Source organism: Gossypium raimondii, chromosome 5 (assembly GCF_025698545.1).
Source record: "Gossypium raimondii isolate GPD5lz chromosome 5, ASM2569854v1, whole genome shotgun sequence".
In the NCBI taxonomy this organism is placed as follows: domain Eukaryota; kingdom Viridiplantae; phylum Streptophyta; class Magnoliopsida; order Malvales; family Malvaceae; genus Gossypium; species Gossypium raimondii.
In genome coordinates this window covers 13,826,773-13,839,116 of record NC_068569.1, presented here as the reverse complement: position 1 = coordinate 13,839,116, position 12,344 = coordinate 13,826,773, and the positions used below count along the sequence as shown (strand labels likewise).

Genomic DNA, 12,344 nt, shown 5'->3' with positions numbered 1-12,344 from the left:
TACGAAAGGAAAAAGAAGAAGAAACTTGTTATTGCCAAAAAGAAGAAAACACGAATCATTCTTATATTTTACCAAAAAAAAAAACACAGAGAAAATGTGTATAATATAAAGGCCACATATATATATGTTTCAAGTTAACAAAGGGCGAGGAAGGGTGGCAATGGTTCCATGATGACTAGCAGGGTTAAACAAGCGTCTCCATGTTTTCAATTGATCCATAACCTGCTTGTAAACACCAGTTCTTGCTGCCGAAATACTAACCAACGCACTCTTCCTTAACTTCTTCAATCTTCTCCCGATCTTCACCTTTAGCCTACACAGTCTGATTCGTAGAAACGATGGTTTTCTTCTACAATCTGCTCGCTCCAGCACTTTGTGGATCAAGAACTGAGCTCGTCGATGGATTATCTCCTCTGGGTCTTCCTTATCCACCTTTGAGTAACCATTTGATCTCCTCAGAATCACCATTTTTGTTTTTTTGGGAAAGATTCTACTACCAGAGAGGGAGTTAAAAGAGAAACAATACGAGACCTTAGGTTGAAGCAATATTTATAGGGGGGGGGATGTATCTAAGCTATTGAAGCTGTACATGTGAAGCAATATTCATTTGATAAAATTAAAATAACAATAATTATGGAGAAATATAGGTTTTAAATTAGCTGGCTTTTTTCAATGTGAAAACTGACCTGCTCTGGGCTGCAATGCTCAGGAAACAACATGCCACTAGATAAGATAATTATTAAGCTTTTAATTGAATGCAGGTTAATTTAGAACTCATCAAATTAGGTTGGGTTTTAATTTATTTTAAAAATAAATGAATGAATGCAGATTAAGCATGAAGTATATTTAAATCGTTGAAAAGTATAGAAATCCAATGAAGAAATATTATCAATGAATATTGAGGGTATTTCTACTTAATTAGACCTTATATGTTTTCCTGTTATTATTGTAACTGCTGCAAAAAGATTACTACAAGATCAGGATATGTTAGTTTATTTATCCGCATGTAAAAAAATAAACATTTCTTGCAAAATAAGATAAAATCAAGTTATTCATATGCTAATTCCGGTTATTTTTATAAATTTAATAATCACGTTGACCACTCTAAAGGCTTTATCCTAATCCCAATTGCAAGGAGAAATGGAGCACGTGGTGGAAAGCTGGATCAGCGCATATGATCCAGCTATTGATAGGTCTGAGAGAACGCCATATATGGAAAGTACTCAAGAGTGAAGAGTGTAACAAAGATATCATTTCGGTGTTTTATTGGTCGGGTTGGGCCACAGACAGAAAGGAGAGATATTAAAGTCAAAGGTAGCCGATATAAAACAGACCAAATTTCCACCGCCATGACATGCCATGAAGCATCTTTTGTAAGCAAACAAGTGTCTACCCACTAGTTATGTTCAGATTGTATATTGTCAAACCGTTGACTCAAAAGTAAATTGTTTTTCAATAATAAAAAGGACCAATTATTTCAAAATTCTTTTGAGAATTAACAAAGAAAGTGACAAGCATGGGAATGATAGAAGAGGTCTGCTGGTATCTACATCATCATCACAGTAATAATAATGGTTCAAGGGATAACCTGCTGGAAATACAAACAAGTTTTATTAACTTTGATGTTAACTTTCCCATTAGAAATGCAACAAACCAGATTCCAACACTGCTGGTGAATAATAGAATTACACCGACAGTTTACAAAAAAGCAAACTCGTAAGAAAAAGAAGATAATTATTTGGTAATATTGACATAAACTTATTGATCTTATTCCTCTCCGCGGCAATACACATAATGGACTACTAAAATGTATGTAACACAGTTTTTCAGGGTTTAAGAGATCAAATATATACACAGAGGTATATTCCAGGAAATACACTAAACAGCACTTCGGGAACAGCAAAGTACATTACAGCTAACTAGTCATTTGTAAAAAGATGCTAAGAGCTTGAACGTTATTGATTTCATTGACAAAATTATTTCATTGTCCAACATGGCCTCGATTGAATAAAACCTTCATCATACTTAACCCACGGATCCCTCGAGCTTCAGACTCATGAGTTGGTTCACCTCAGCACCGAATTCATCAGGAAGCTCATTGAAAACGTCACGGCAAAATCCAGAAATCATGGCAGCCATGGCCTTCTCATAATCAATTCCCCTCTGCTGAAAGTAAAATAACTGATCTTCACCAATTTTGGAGGTGCTGGCTTCGTGTTCAACACGAGCTGATGGATTCTTGACCTGTTTAATGACAGCAATCCAATCGTAAGTAACAAAATGGAGCATCTAGGTTCTTGATACAACAAATAACAACAATGAACCGTAAATGGTAATGTAATGGCATTGTGGGAAAAGTAACTATTACAGCACAAACATTCAAAAATAATAATGAGAATAAAGTTCTATCCCAACTGGCATTCCACTGTTTCTTCATAGGAGGTTGAATAAAGCTCTTGTTGGTAAAACATGGTAATGGATTGACATTACAGAGCATGCATGGTATGGGAGTCAACATTGTTTCAGCAAAGAGTAATACAGTTCAGACACAGATGACAAGAAGTTGGATAGAAAGGAAAACATATGTATGCCAAAATATCAATCAAACAGCTTGAGGTTTGCAGCACTATGTTACATGGGTAAACAGGAAAAGCAAATAGGAAAGAAATGGGAATCACCTCCATACACAAAATATCACTAAAAACTTGTCCAGAGACAAATATTTTCACAAAATATACGAGAAAGATGTCTAAAAATCAAATATTCGCACCTGGATGTAAGGGTAGGTGTTTGCAGCAGCATTATCGCCGATAAGCATTGAATCACATTGTGATGAATTTCTAGCATTCTCTGCCTTTGATTGAACCTGAACAAGCCCCCTATAACAGTTTCTTGAATGTCCAACAGAAATACCCTTTGAGATAATCCTACTTCTTGTATTCTTCCCTTTGTGTATCATTTTTGTACCCGTGTCTGCCTGCTGATAGTTATTTGTGAGTGCTACAGAGTAAAACTCGCCCACCGTATCATCACCTTCCAAAACAACACTTGGGTATTTCCAAGTAATAGCAGACCCCGTCTCCACTTGGGTCCAGGATATCTTCGAACGATCTCCAGCACATAGTCCACGCTTAGTAACAAAATTATAAATCCCTCCTTTTCCTTCCTCATCACCGGCATACCAGTTCTGTACAGTGGAGTATTTAATCTCTGCACCCTTAGCACAATACAACTCAACAACAGCAGCATGAAGCTGATTCCTATCATAAGAAGGCGCCGTACATCCTTCTAAATACTCCACAAAGCTTCCCTCATCAGCAACAATCAAAGTCCTCTCAAACTGCCCAGTTTCCAATGCATTAATCCGGAAATAAGTCGAAATTGGCATCGGGCATTTCGTATCCTTTGGAATGTAACAAAACGACCCATCACTAAAAACAGCTGAATTCAAAGCTGTATAATAGTTGTCCTCACTAGGCACAACTCTCCCCAAATATTTCCTAACTAAATCAGGGTACTCTCTAATTGCCTCGGAGATCGAACAAAAAATGACCCCAGCCTTTTCTAAGGTCTTCCTATGCGTAGTAGCAATTGAAACACTATCAAGAACCGCATCAACGGCGACATTAGCCAATCGATTACGTTCATTCAAAGGGACACCCAATCTATCAAAGTACTTTAGAAGTTCAGGATCAGCCTCATCTAAGCTATTCAGAGCTGGCTTCTTTTTGGGCGCAGAGTAATAACAAATATCTTGGAAATCAATCGGCGGGTACCGATTATCAGACCATTTGGGTTCTTTCATTTTCAAAAATTTCTCATAAGCATCCAACCTAAGCTCCACCATCCAATCAGGTTCTTCCTTTAAAGAAGAAATTAAACGAATTGTTTCTGTAGAAAGCCCTTTGGGTATCGCAAAAGAATCGATATCCATCGTAAAGCCAAACTTTTTATCATAATCACGGTTTCGAAGAATTTCCTGGATTTTGTCATCGTAGGATTTACCTGATGAAGAGCTGGGATCTGACGTGAGGGTTTGAGGATCGAAACCAACATCTGCTCTGACCTTCAAAAGCCTTGAACTTTGGAGTTTTGGGGTTATGGGTTTGACGGAATCGAGCTTTGGGAAGAACCCTTTAAGGAACTTGGTTGAATCGGAAGTAGGCTGTGGTGAGAAGCTGGAAATACCGTTGGCTAGCAAGGAAGACATGGTTACGGCTGTGGTTTCAGGATAGAGAAAGAAAGCACCAGAAAACAAACAAACAATAAATAAAAGGAAATTAAAACTAACGTGAAATTAGAAATGACTAGCTTCTGGTTTCTATCTAATTTCTTCTCTCTCTCTCTCTCTTTTTGTTTTTGTCTTAATTTTTCTTGGCTATGATATTGTTAGATGGTCTTGTGGGCAACACGCACTAGCCACAGAATTTTTTGTAGGACCCACCAATTTAACACGTAACGGTAAGGGTTTTAGAGCCTAATATTTTGTTGAATATTTAAAGTAGGGATGAGCATTCGATCGAATCGAATTAAAAATTTTCGAGTTAATTGAGTTTTCGAATCTCATTTTATCATCCTAATTTTATTTGAAATTTTCTCGAATCGGGTCGAGTGAGATGGAATTCGAATCGAATTGAATCGAATATATTTGTTCGAGTTAAATTTTAAAAAATAATTTTGAGTCCTTGTAACTATTGTCACCCATCGTAATAAAATTTGTCCACCTTAATCAATTTTTTTATTAACTTTTATCACCTCATAATTTATTTATTAATTTTTTTATATATTGATTAGCTTCTTTGCTTGCTTAGTTGTTTCAATTATCTTTAGATTCTTGTCACTATGTATTTTGGAATTAAATAATAAATTAAATGTAAAAATATGATTTTTTAATAAAAGTTATTTTAAAAATAAAATGTGAAATTGATACCAATATAAAATTTTAACACGAATATTTTATGGCATAATTAATAATTCAATTTTAATATAAATATTCAATATGACTAAACAATTCAATAATATAAATAATATAAAATGTGAAATTTAATTTAATAATATAAATAGTAGATATAAATAAAATTATTACTATTTATGTTTAGTGATTTTTTTTTTTGATAATTTTGATTTTTTATTTGAGAGTAAAGGGTGAGAAGTAAAAGTTTAGGGGGAAAATAAAAAATTTTGGGGAATAAAAGTTTGAGGGAAAGTAAATAGGGGGAGTAAAAATTTGGAGGGAAATATTAAAAAAAATGGAGGAGATGAGAGGTGGGATGGGAAGGGAATAAAAGTTTTAGGGGAAAAGTGGGAGGAAGTAAAAATTGTGAGGGAAAATAAAATGTTTTGACGGTTTTTTGGAGTAAAATTTTGAGAAAAGTTAAATGGAAGAGTAAAATTTTGGTGGGAAATGGATTTTGGGTAGATTGGGGGGTTAGGAGGGGAGGGGAGTAAAAGTTTTGGGGGAAAAGTGTGAAGGAGTAAAAGTTTTGAGGGAAAAGTAAAAAGGTTTGGGAGTTTAGGGTAAAAATGTAAAATATTATAGTTTAATATTCGAATTATTCGAATTATTCGAGTTATTCGAATTCGAAAACTCAACTCGATTCGAACTCGAAATTCGAAAAAAAATTCGAGTTGATTCGAATAACTCGATTCGTTTAACTCGAAATTCAAATTTTTTTTCGATTTTTTCGAATTGAATCGAGTTTTACTCACCCCTAGTTTAAAGTATTTCTAAGTTTTCATATTCCAAAATTAGTCTTTTTTTACTTTGGGATTTAAAAAGTGTGATTTAGTTTATATCGTTGTTAAAATATTTTTATTAAAATCTTTATTGTAACATTAAAATAATAATTATGTAATAAATAATATTATTAAAATATTAATTAGAATTTTTCAAAATTATTTTTTATAAGAATAATATTTTTAAGAAAAATTAATGTCCACACCTTAATTGAAGTAGTTAATAATATTAATTGTTTAAATTGACTAATGAAGTTATAAAACTAGAAAGACAAGCAGGAATTCCGAACTATTCATCGTCAACTATATTTTCTCCTTTTTAGTCGAGAATTTTGGTACAACGCTATCTACCAAATTAAAACAATTAAAAAATCATCAATACAACACCATTCAATCTCACATTAAATATTTCAATTTTTACTTAATATTTGCCTAAATTCCAATTTAGTCCCTGAACCGAGACTAACTTTTATTCTCATAACTAATTTTATATTTTCATTCCATTCCACTTTAAACTAATTTAACTCTCTAATTTCACCATAAATCCCTAATTTTAAATTCTCTCAATTTAGTCCCTACTATTCAAAACTTATGTTTATTTTACAAATCAACCCTTTACTAACTCCTAACTTGAAATTCAATCAATTTAACCCTAATTCATCAATTAATTCAACATGAATAACATCTAAAATTTACTAACTTTTAAAATTTCAACTTAAATCAAGTAGTATTTTGTTCTAGGATTCGAAAAACATCAAATTTATAAGAAAATAGACTAATTTAACTTGCCAATTGAGCTTGGAACTTCAAAACCCCAATTTTCCTTTTCTTTCTTTCCTTCTTTCCTTCTCTGTTTCGTTTTAAGCTTTCTGTTTCTTTCTTATTTCTTTTATTTCTTTTGTTTTATATAATATAATAATAATATTTTAATCTAAAATATCTTATACTTAAATAATAAGTAAATTATAGATATTATTACAAATATATGTATATATTTTATTACACATGTATTTTATTATTACCGCACAAGTGTCACATTTTGGTTTATTTTTATTTTAGTCCCTTGATTTTTCTATTTCATAATTAAACTCTTACAATCAATTCAATTTAGTCCTTTTATCTAATTACCCTTAATTAAGTCAAACTTACCTAATCAAAACCTAATTAACTACACAACTAGCTTCGTAAATATTTTAATAAATATTTACGAATCCGATTTACCGGTACGGAGTCCCGGGAATGCATTTAAAAAAAATCACATTTGACTCGTAAATATTAAATAATAATATTTACGAACTTACTGGTCGGATTTAATGGCCTCGAACCACTATTTCTGATACCATTGAAAATCAGGCTGTTACAAATATAACTAGTCATATTAAATTAAATATTCTAAAGCTTTATGTAATAAAAATAAGATATTAGCACAAATCGAAGTTTGAATCTCTTTACTCATTTTCTTCACATTTTTCCTTCAAGATGTTCGCTTCGTTTTTAGCTACAATAGGAGTAGTTTATTACGAAACAACATCATTTATCCATTCTAAAACTAAAACCAATAAAAACAAACTTAAATATGCATGATTGTTCATATTGACAACTTAAGTTTTCTAGTCCGAAATTCACATATTTTTAGGCTCGATTATCCGTTTTCAATTTCGTATTCATCAGAGTACTCACTGCTTCACAAGCTATCATTTAGCACTAATATTACACAAAGTGGCCAATGTTCTCTACTTCCCCTTTAACATGGCCAAATATACCAAATAAACTTTTTATCCATTTTTGTTTCTTTTTCACACTTCTAACAAGCTAGAACTTATCTTCAAATAATTTCCTATCCAAAAATATATCTACTTCACTTAAAGTTTTCTAAGTTTCCATCAATGTCCTTTAATGACAACTTTCAAAATACTTGATTAAAAAAAAACTATTAGTATATATATGTAAAGCAATCTTGAAGATTCAAAATCTAATTTTTTTTTAAAGAAAACTATAACTTACACTTGAATTTCAAGGAAAATGATGGAAGAATTTTATTTTTTACTTTCCCCTTTATCTGACGTGAAAAAGAAAGAGGACAAGCTTTTTTCTCTCTTATATATATAATAAAATATTATTACTTATTAAAATATTATTACTTAATAAAATTTATTTAAAAGCTATCATGAAATCATTTATTTTTTAAAGTAATGGAAAATTTACTATTAAGTCCTTTCCATCAAAATAAAATAAGATAATTGTACTTTAGTTTCTATACTTTTCTAACTTATTCAATTTAATCTATGAACTCGATACCGAATTTTTAACTTAACCACATACTCCTACGAATAATCCTCTGTGTTTTCATGTCTGACGGTTTCTCTAAAAATGATCACAAGTTCTTATACTACTATTTATTTATAGATCACTTATTCAAGGACTTCTACCATAAATATTCTTCTTTTTTTTTAAAAAAAAAGTGGGGATGTTACAATAAATGCTACATTAGAACAAACCCCCAAGTACAGGAGCCTTTCTACTATTAACTTAAAATTAAAATATATAGATTAAATCACATGTCTCAGCACAGTATAGAGTCAGAATTGAAATTTGACCATTGTCTTATAATGTAGAAAAATAAACAATGCAAATCTAAAAGAAATAGGAAGTCATGTGTTGGTTTTTAAAACTTAGGTATTCAAGTTATATATAACCACATAGTATTTTAATTGAAAAGCTAATGATATTAACTATTTGGACTAATTAATCACATTATAAAACTATAGGACCAAGTTATGTAAGAAGCACCTGTGGCCTAATGGATAAGGCGTCTGACTTCTAATCAGACGATTGTGGGTTCGAGTCCCACCAGGTGTGATCAAAATAGTTTTTATTTTTGGGTTCGAGAGTCTTAGCAGGCTAAAAGTCCAGTTTTATTTTTTGGGCCAAGTTTAAGTTCTTTTCTATCGATTTCTCTTTTAACAATTTAGCGAATTGAAGCCCAACTAATGGCCCAAAAACACTTGATTGCCTTTCGTGTTTCGTTGCATTACAGTTTTTATATTATCCCGCGAACTAAACAGCCACTCCAAAGAAATCAGAAGAAAAATCAGCAAATTTTCGATTTGTTTATTGATTATCTCACCACCCATTTTCCACTCACTGATTCGGAATCTCTCGTAAAAACAAAAGGTACGTTAATTTTCTTTTCTTTTCCCGTTTAGAAACTGTAGTTTACCTTATGTCGTTGCGTTTTGATTACCGAGTTCATTTCTCTTTTCTTTTCTTTTCCTTTTACATTTTGATGGAATGAGTAAGAGACTTGTATTTGGGATTGTGTCTTATTTCTTAACTTAGACAGATTCATTTTCCTCTTTAGATTGTGAAGAAGATGGTTCTTTTGTTCTTTTGGACTCGTTGTAACTTGGAATGTATTCAACAGGGTGTTCCTATGTTCATTCTTGCCTGATTTGGGTTATGATTATGGGTTCAAAATTTCTTATTTTTGAGGGTGTTTCTTGATCCAAGAATAACGTTGTTCTGTTGGAAAAAGGTCATCAAAAGTGTAGGTTGTTGTGCGTTGATTTATAGAATGGTTCCATGTTTTTATGTTTGTTATGCATAGATATTAGAACTGTCCCTTCCATCTTTTGTCGGTGATTGTGATGTTCCGTATATTCTCTTTGTACATCGAAGTTGTAGCTCTATTGAGTATCATTCCATGTTGGAAATTGTTTAGAGGATGAAGTTTTGGTTATCTCAAGTCTCAAAATCCTTTGATAGTGTGAGACTTGGGTTAAGAAATCATAGATAAAAAATGGGAATTTGTTTAGCATTTCATTGGCAGATATAGCCAACCAGTACATTGCTGTTGACAAAATGTTAAAAGAATAGACGAAACAAGCAACATCTATGGCTTGAACTTTGGGCCTTCATCATGATATCAAATCTGTACCAGAAATTCTTGGTCATGCTTAGACTTCCAGACACCCTTCACAGACAATATCTATATTTTGATTTTATCCCGCCTGGTATTTTCGTAGAGGTGGAAAGGTCTAAGGTCCTGACACCCATAGCATTTATTTTGTGATTTTGTTCCTTTGTATTGATTTAATTTAAAACTCTTCAGCATCTTAAACAAACAGAGAACCTATGAAGCATTTAGTAACTTTATCGTCTGCTTAGGTGCCCAAATTATGTTCCCATATATTTTTGTATTTGCATCCATCTGGCTTTTTGTTGAGTCTACCTATTACATTGGTGACCTTCTTGATATGCATATCTGAGTTCGCCAGTAGCTCCTTTTGTTGAGTAGGTGATCTTAGCTGTTCAAATCTAACCCATTTATATACTGTCACTTGAGAAAATTAAGACATTAATTCCTTTATGGCATTGAGCACTTATTAAAATAAAAATATTAGGCCAAAACCTGGGGCCTACTCCAAGAGAACACTTAGCTATAGCACCAATAGGCAAACTTTACGTTAATAATAATCCAGAGGAACTGACGTTATATAGTCTGGTATATTTGATTATTGTAAAATACTGTTTACTAGCATGGCAAAAGAAGTGGTAGTAGTGTTGATTAACTATGTTTTTCTACCATTTTCCTAGTGCATTCAGTTCTGATTGGGCATATGGATGACAAAGTTTTAATTACTCTCATCATTGCAGGTAAACGCAGGAAGATTATTGACTAGGATTTGTTATAAGATAGCTTAAAGGAGGTTGTGCATCCATTTATGGATGATGAGCAACCAGAGTCAAGGGGCGAGCATATCCTTGACAGCAGATCCCCCTGTAAAGCGGAGACGTGGGCGTCCACGTAAGGATGATAGTATTCAAGGGGACATCACACCTCTGACACCTGCAACTGAGAATCTGAAAAACAAGCAGAGTGTGGGAACAAGTGACCCTACGTCTAATGAAATAGTAGGTCAGATGGTTTCTGGTGTCATTGAAGGTTCATTTGATGCTGGATATCTTCTTAATGTTAAGGTTTGTGATACCGACATGCATCTTAGGGGTGTTGCATTTCTACCAGGGCGATTCACTCCGATTACTGCTGAAAATGATGTGGCTCCGCATGCTAAGATGTATGAAAGAAATGATATTCCTATCCCATTGGTAAACGCACAGGGTCATCTCCATACTGTGAGTCCTTCATCAGGGAAAAATGAGAAGCCTGTTGAGGATAAAAATGATGCACCTAACCTTCCAGGCCAAGGTCTACAAATTGGGCTTTTTTCTGGTGCCATGGCTGCTAGTAAGAGCCAATCTGCCTCTATTTCAATTCCTCTAGCTAGTAACTTGCCAATTAATGACACTGGTCTTCCCCTGGGGCAAAAGGTCCTGCAAGACCGAATCTTAGATTCCGGATTGCAGACAGATAAAGCTATGGTACAGGATCAGTCACCGCTGGGATTTGAAGCCTTAAAGCTGATGAAAGGACCAAATATTAGCGTGGAGGCACTTAATACATCTGAGCCAGTGCCTGCAATGTTTACTGCTGATGTGCCAGCTGCTAAGACTGTAAATCCAAATCCTCAAGTTGATGACCAGGCCGTATGTTCTGATCTTAAGTCACAGGAATTGTTTCATGATGATGTGAAAATCCTTGACACTCCCAAAACTTCTGAGCCTGAAGCTCAAGCCGATGGTGGTGAACCCACTCAAATCAACTTGTTCAAAAACCAGGCTTCATCCAGGCAAGATATAGATATTTCTCAAGATACTGAATTGGAGCTTGCTACAAAGATAATTGGTGGAGTTGGCACGTCTCACATGGATGGATTATCTTCAAATGAGGCTGCCACAACTGCTACGACAGGTTCATGCTCTGAGTCAATGACCAGCCAACCAGTAACGATATTTGGAGTAGAAACTATCCCATCTGAGCCCAAGCCTGCAGCTGAAGAAACTGTTCCAGAAATGGTTGTACCCGAAGATAGTAGTAGTTCCTTAATGGCGGCTGACACCAATTGCGTGGAATCTAATGCCAAAGATGCCATCCCACCAGCACAATCTTAGTTTTCAAGTTGTCAAACTAAAAACAGAAAAGGAACGAGCCTTACAGTCGAAGGTCTTGATGAATGATTAGTGTTTAATTCATTATTGAGTATAGGTGACATTGGGGGTGGTGTTTAGGTACCCTTTCTCAAATTTGGATTATTTGCAATAGGTACTCTTTGCAATCTACCTTCAACATTAAGCAGTCTACATTGTGTGCAACTGTTCATGGTTTCAGGGACATTTTTTCTTTCTTTTTTTTATTTTTATAAAAAGAGAAAAAGACCCATAAGTTGGACAGAAAATTTGCAACTGTCATTGTAATTATATAATGCTTAACTGTATACCATTCCTGATGATGAGGCTCATGGTTTGAGTGAGAAAGGTTTTGTTGGGAAAAGCTTAGGAAAATACCGTAGTAGTTCTTTTTATTATCAGCAAGTGAAAAAGTACTGCAATAGTTTGGAAAAAAGAAAAGCTTTCAAAGAATGGGAACGTAAGCTGATATGGTGTTTGTCAAAATGACTGAAATAGGTTTGTTTGTTACCTATTTAAATGGGTAACTAAAGGTTAAGTAGGAGAAATACATATCAAAATTATATAATTTAAAGATATCA

At 33.5% G+C, this 12,344-nt stretch overlaps 3 protein-coding genes and 1 non-coding gene across 4 annotated transcripts; 2 read left to right on the top strand and 2 right to left on the bottom strand.

Annotated features, from left to right (window-relative positions):
- LOC105771183 (uncharacterized) lies at window positions 1–573 on the bottom strand. The gene has a single exon (XM_012592595.2). The coding sequence runs from the start codon at window positions 466–468 to the stop codon at window positions 130–132; it is 339 nt and encodes a 112-aa protein (XP_012448049.1). The 5' UTR covers window positions 469–573; the 3' UTR covers window positions 1–129.
- A 1,174-nt stretch (window positions 574–1,747) lies between these two features.
- Window positions 1,748–4,348, bottom strand: LOC105768332 (UPF0051 protein ABCI8, chloroplastic). Its single transcript, XM_012588214.2, has 2 exons — window positions 2,771–4,348; window positions 1,748–2,244 (listed from the first exon to the last, which is right to left on the bottom strand). The coding sequence occupies exons 1-2, from the start codon at window positions 4,208–4,210 to the stop codon at window positions 2,026–2,028; spliced, it is 1,659 nt and encodes a 552-aa protein (XP_012443668.1). The 5' UTR covers window positions 4,211–4,348; the 3' UTR covers window positions 1,748–2,025.
- Window positions 4,349–8,522: 4,174 nt separating this feature from the next.
- TRNAR-UCU (transfer RNA arginine (anticodon UCU)) lies at window positions 8,523–8,595 on the top strand. Its single transcript has one exon. It is a non-coding gene; the product is annotated as a tRNA-Arg (tRNA).
- Window positions 8,596–8,792: 197 nt separating this feature from the next.
- Window positions 8,793–12,083, top strand: LOC105768333 (uncharacterized). The gene is made up of 2 exons (XM_012588215.2): window positions 8,793–8,910; window positions 10,393–12,083. The coding sequence occupies exon 2, from the start codon at window positions 10,465–10,467 to the stop codon at window positions 11,746–11,748; it is 1,284 nt and encodes a 427-aa protein (XP_012443669.1). The 5' UTR covers window positions 8,793–8,910; window positions 10,393–10,464; the 3' UTR covers window positions 11,749–12,083.
- The last annotated feature ends 261 nt before the right edge of the window (window positions 12,084–12,344 follow it).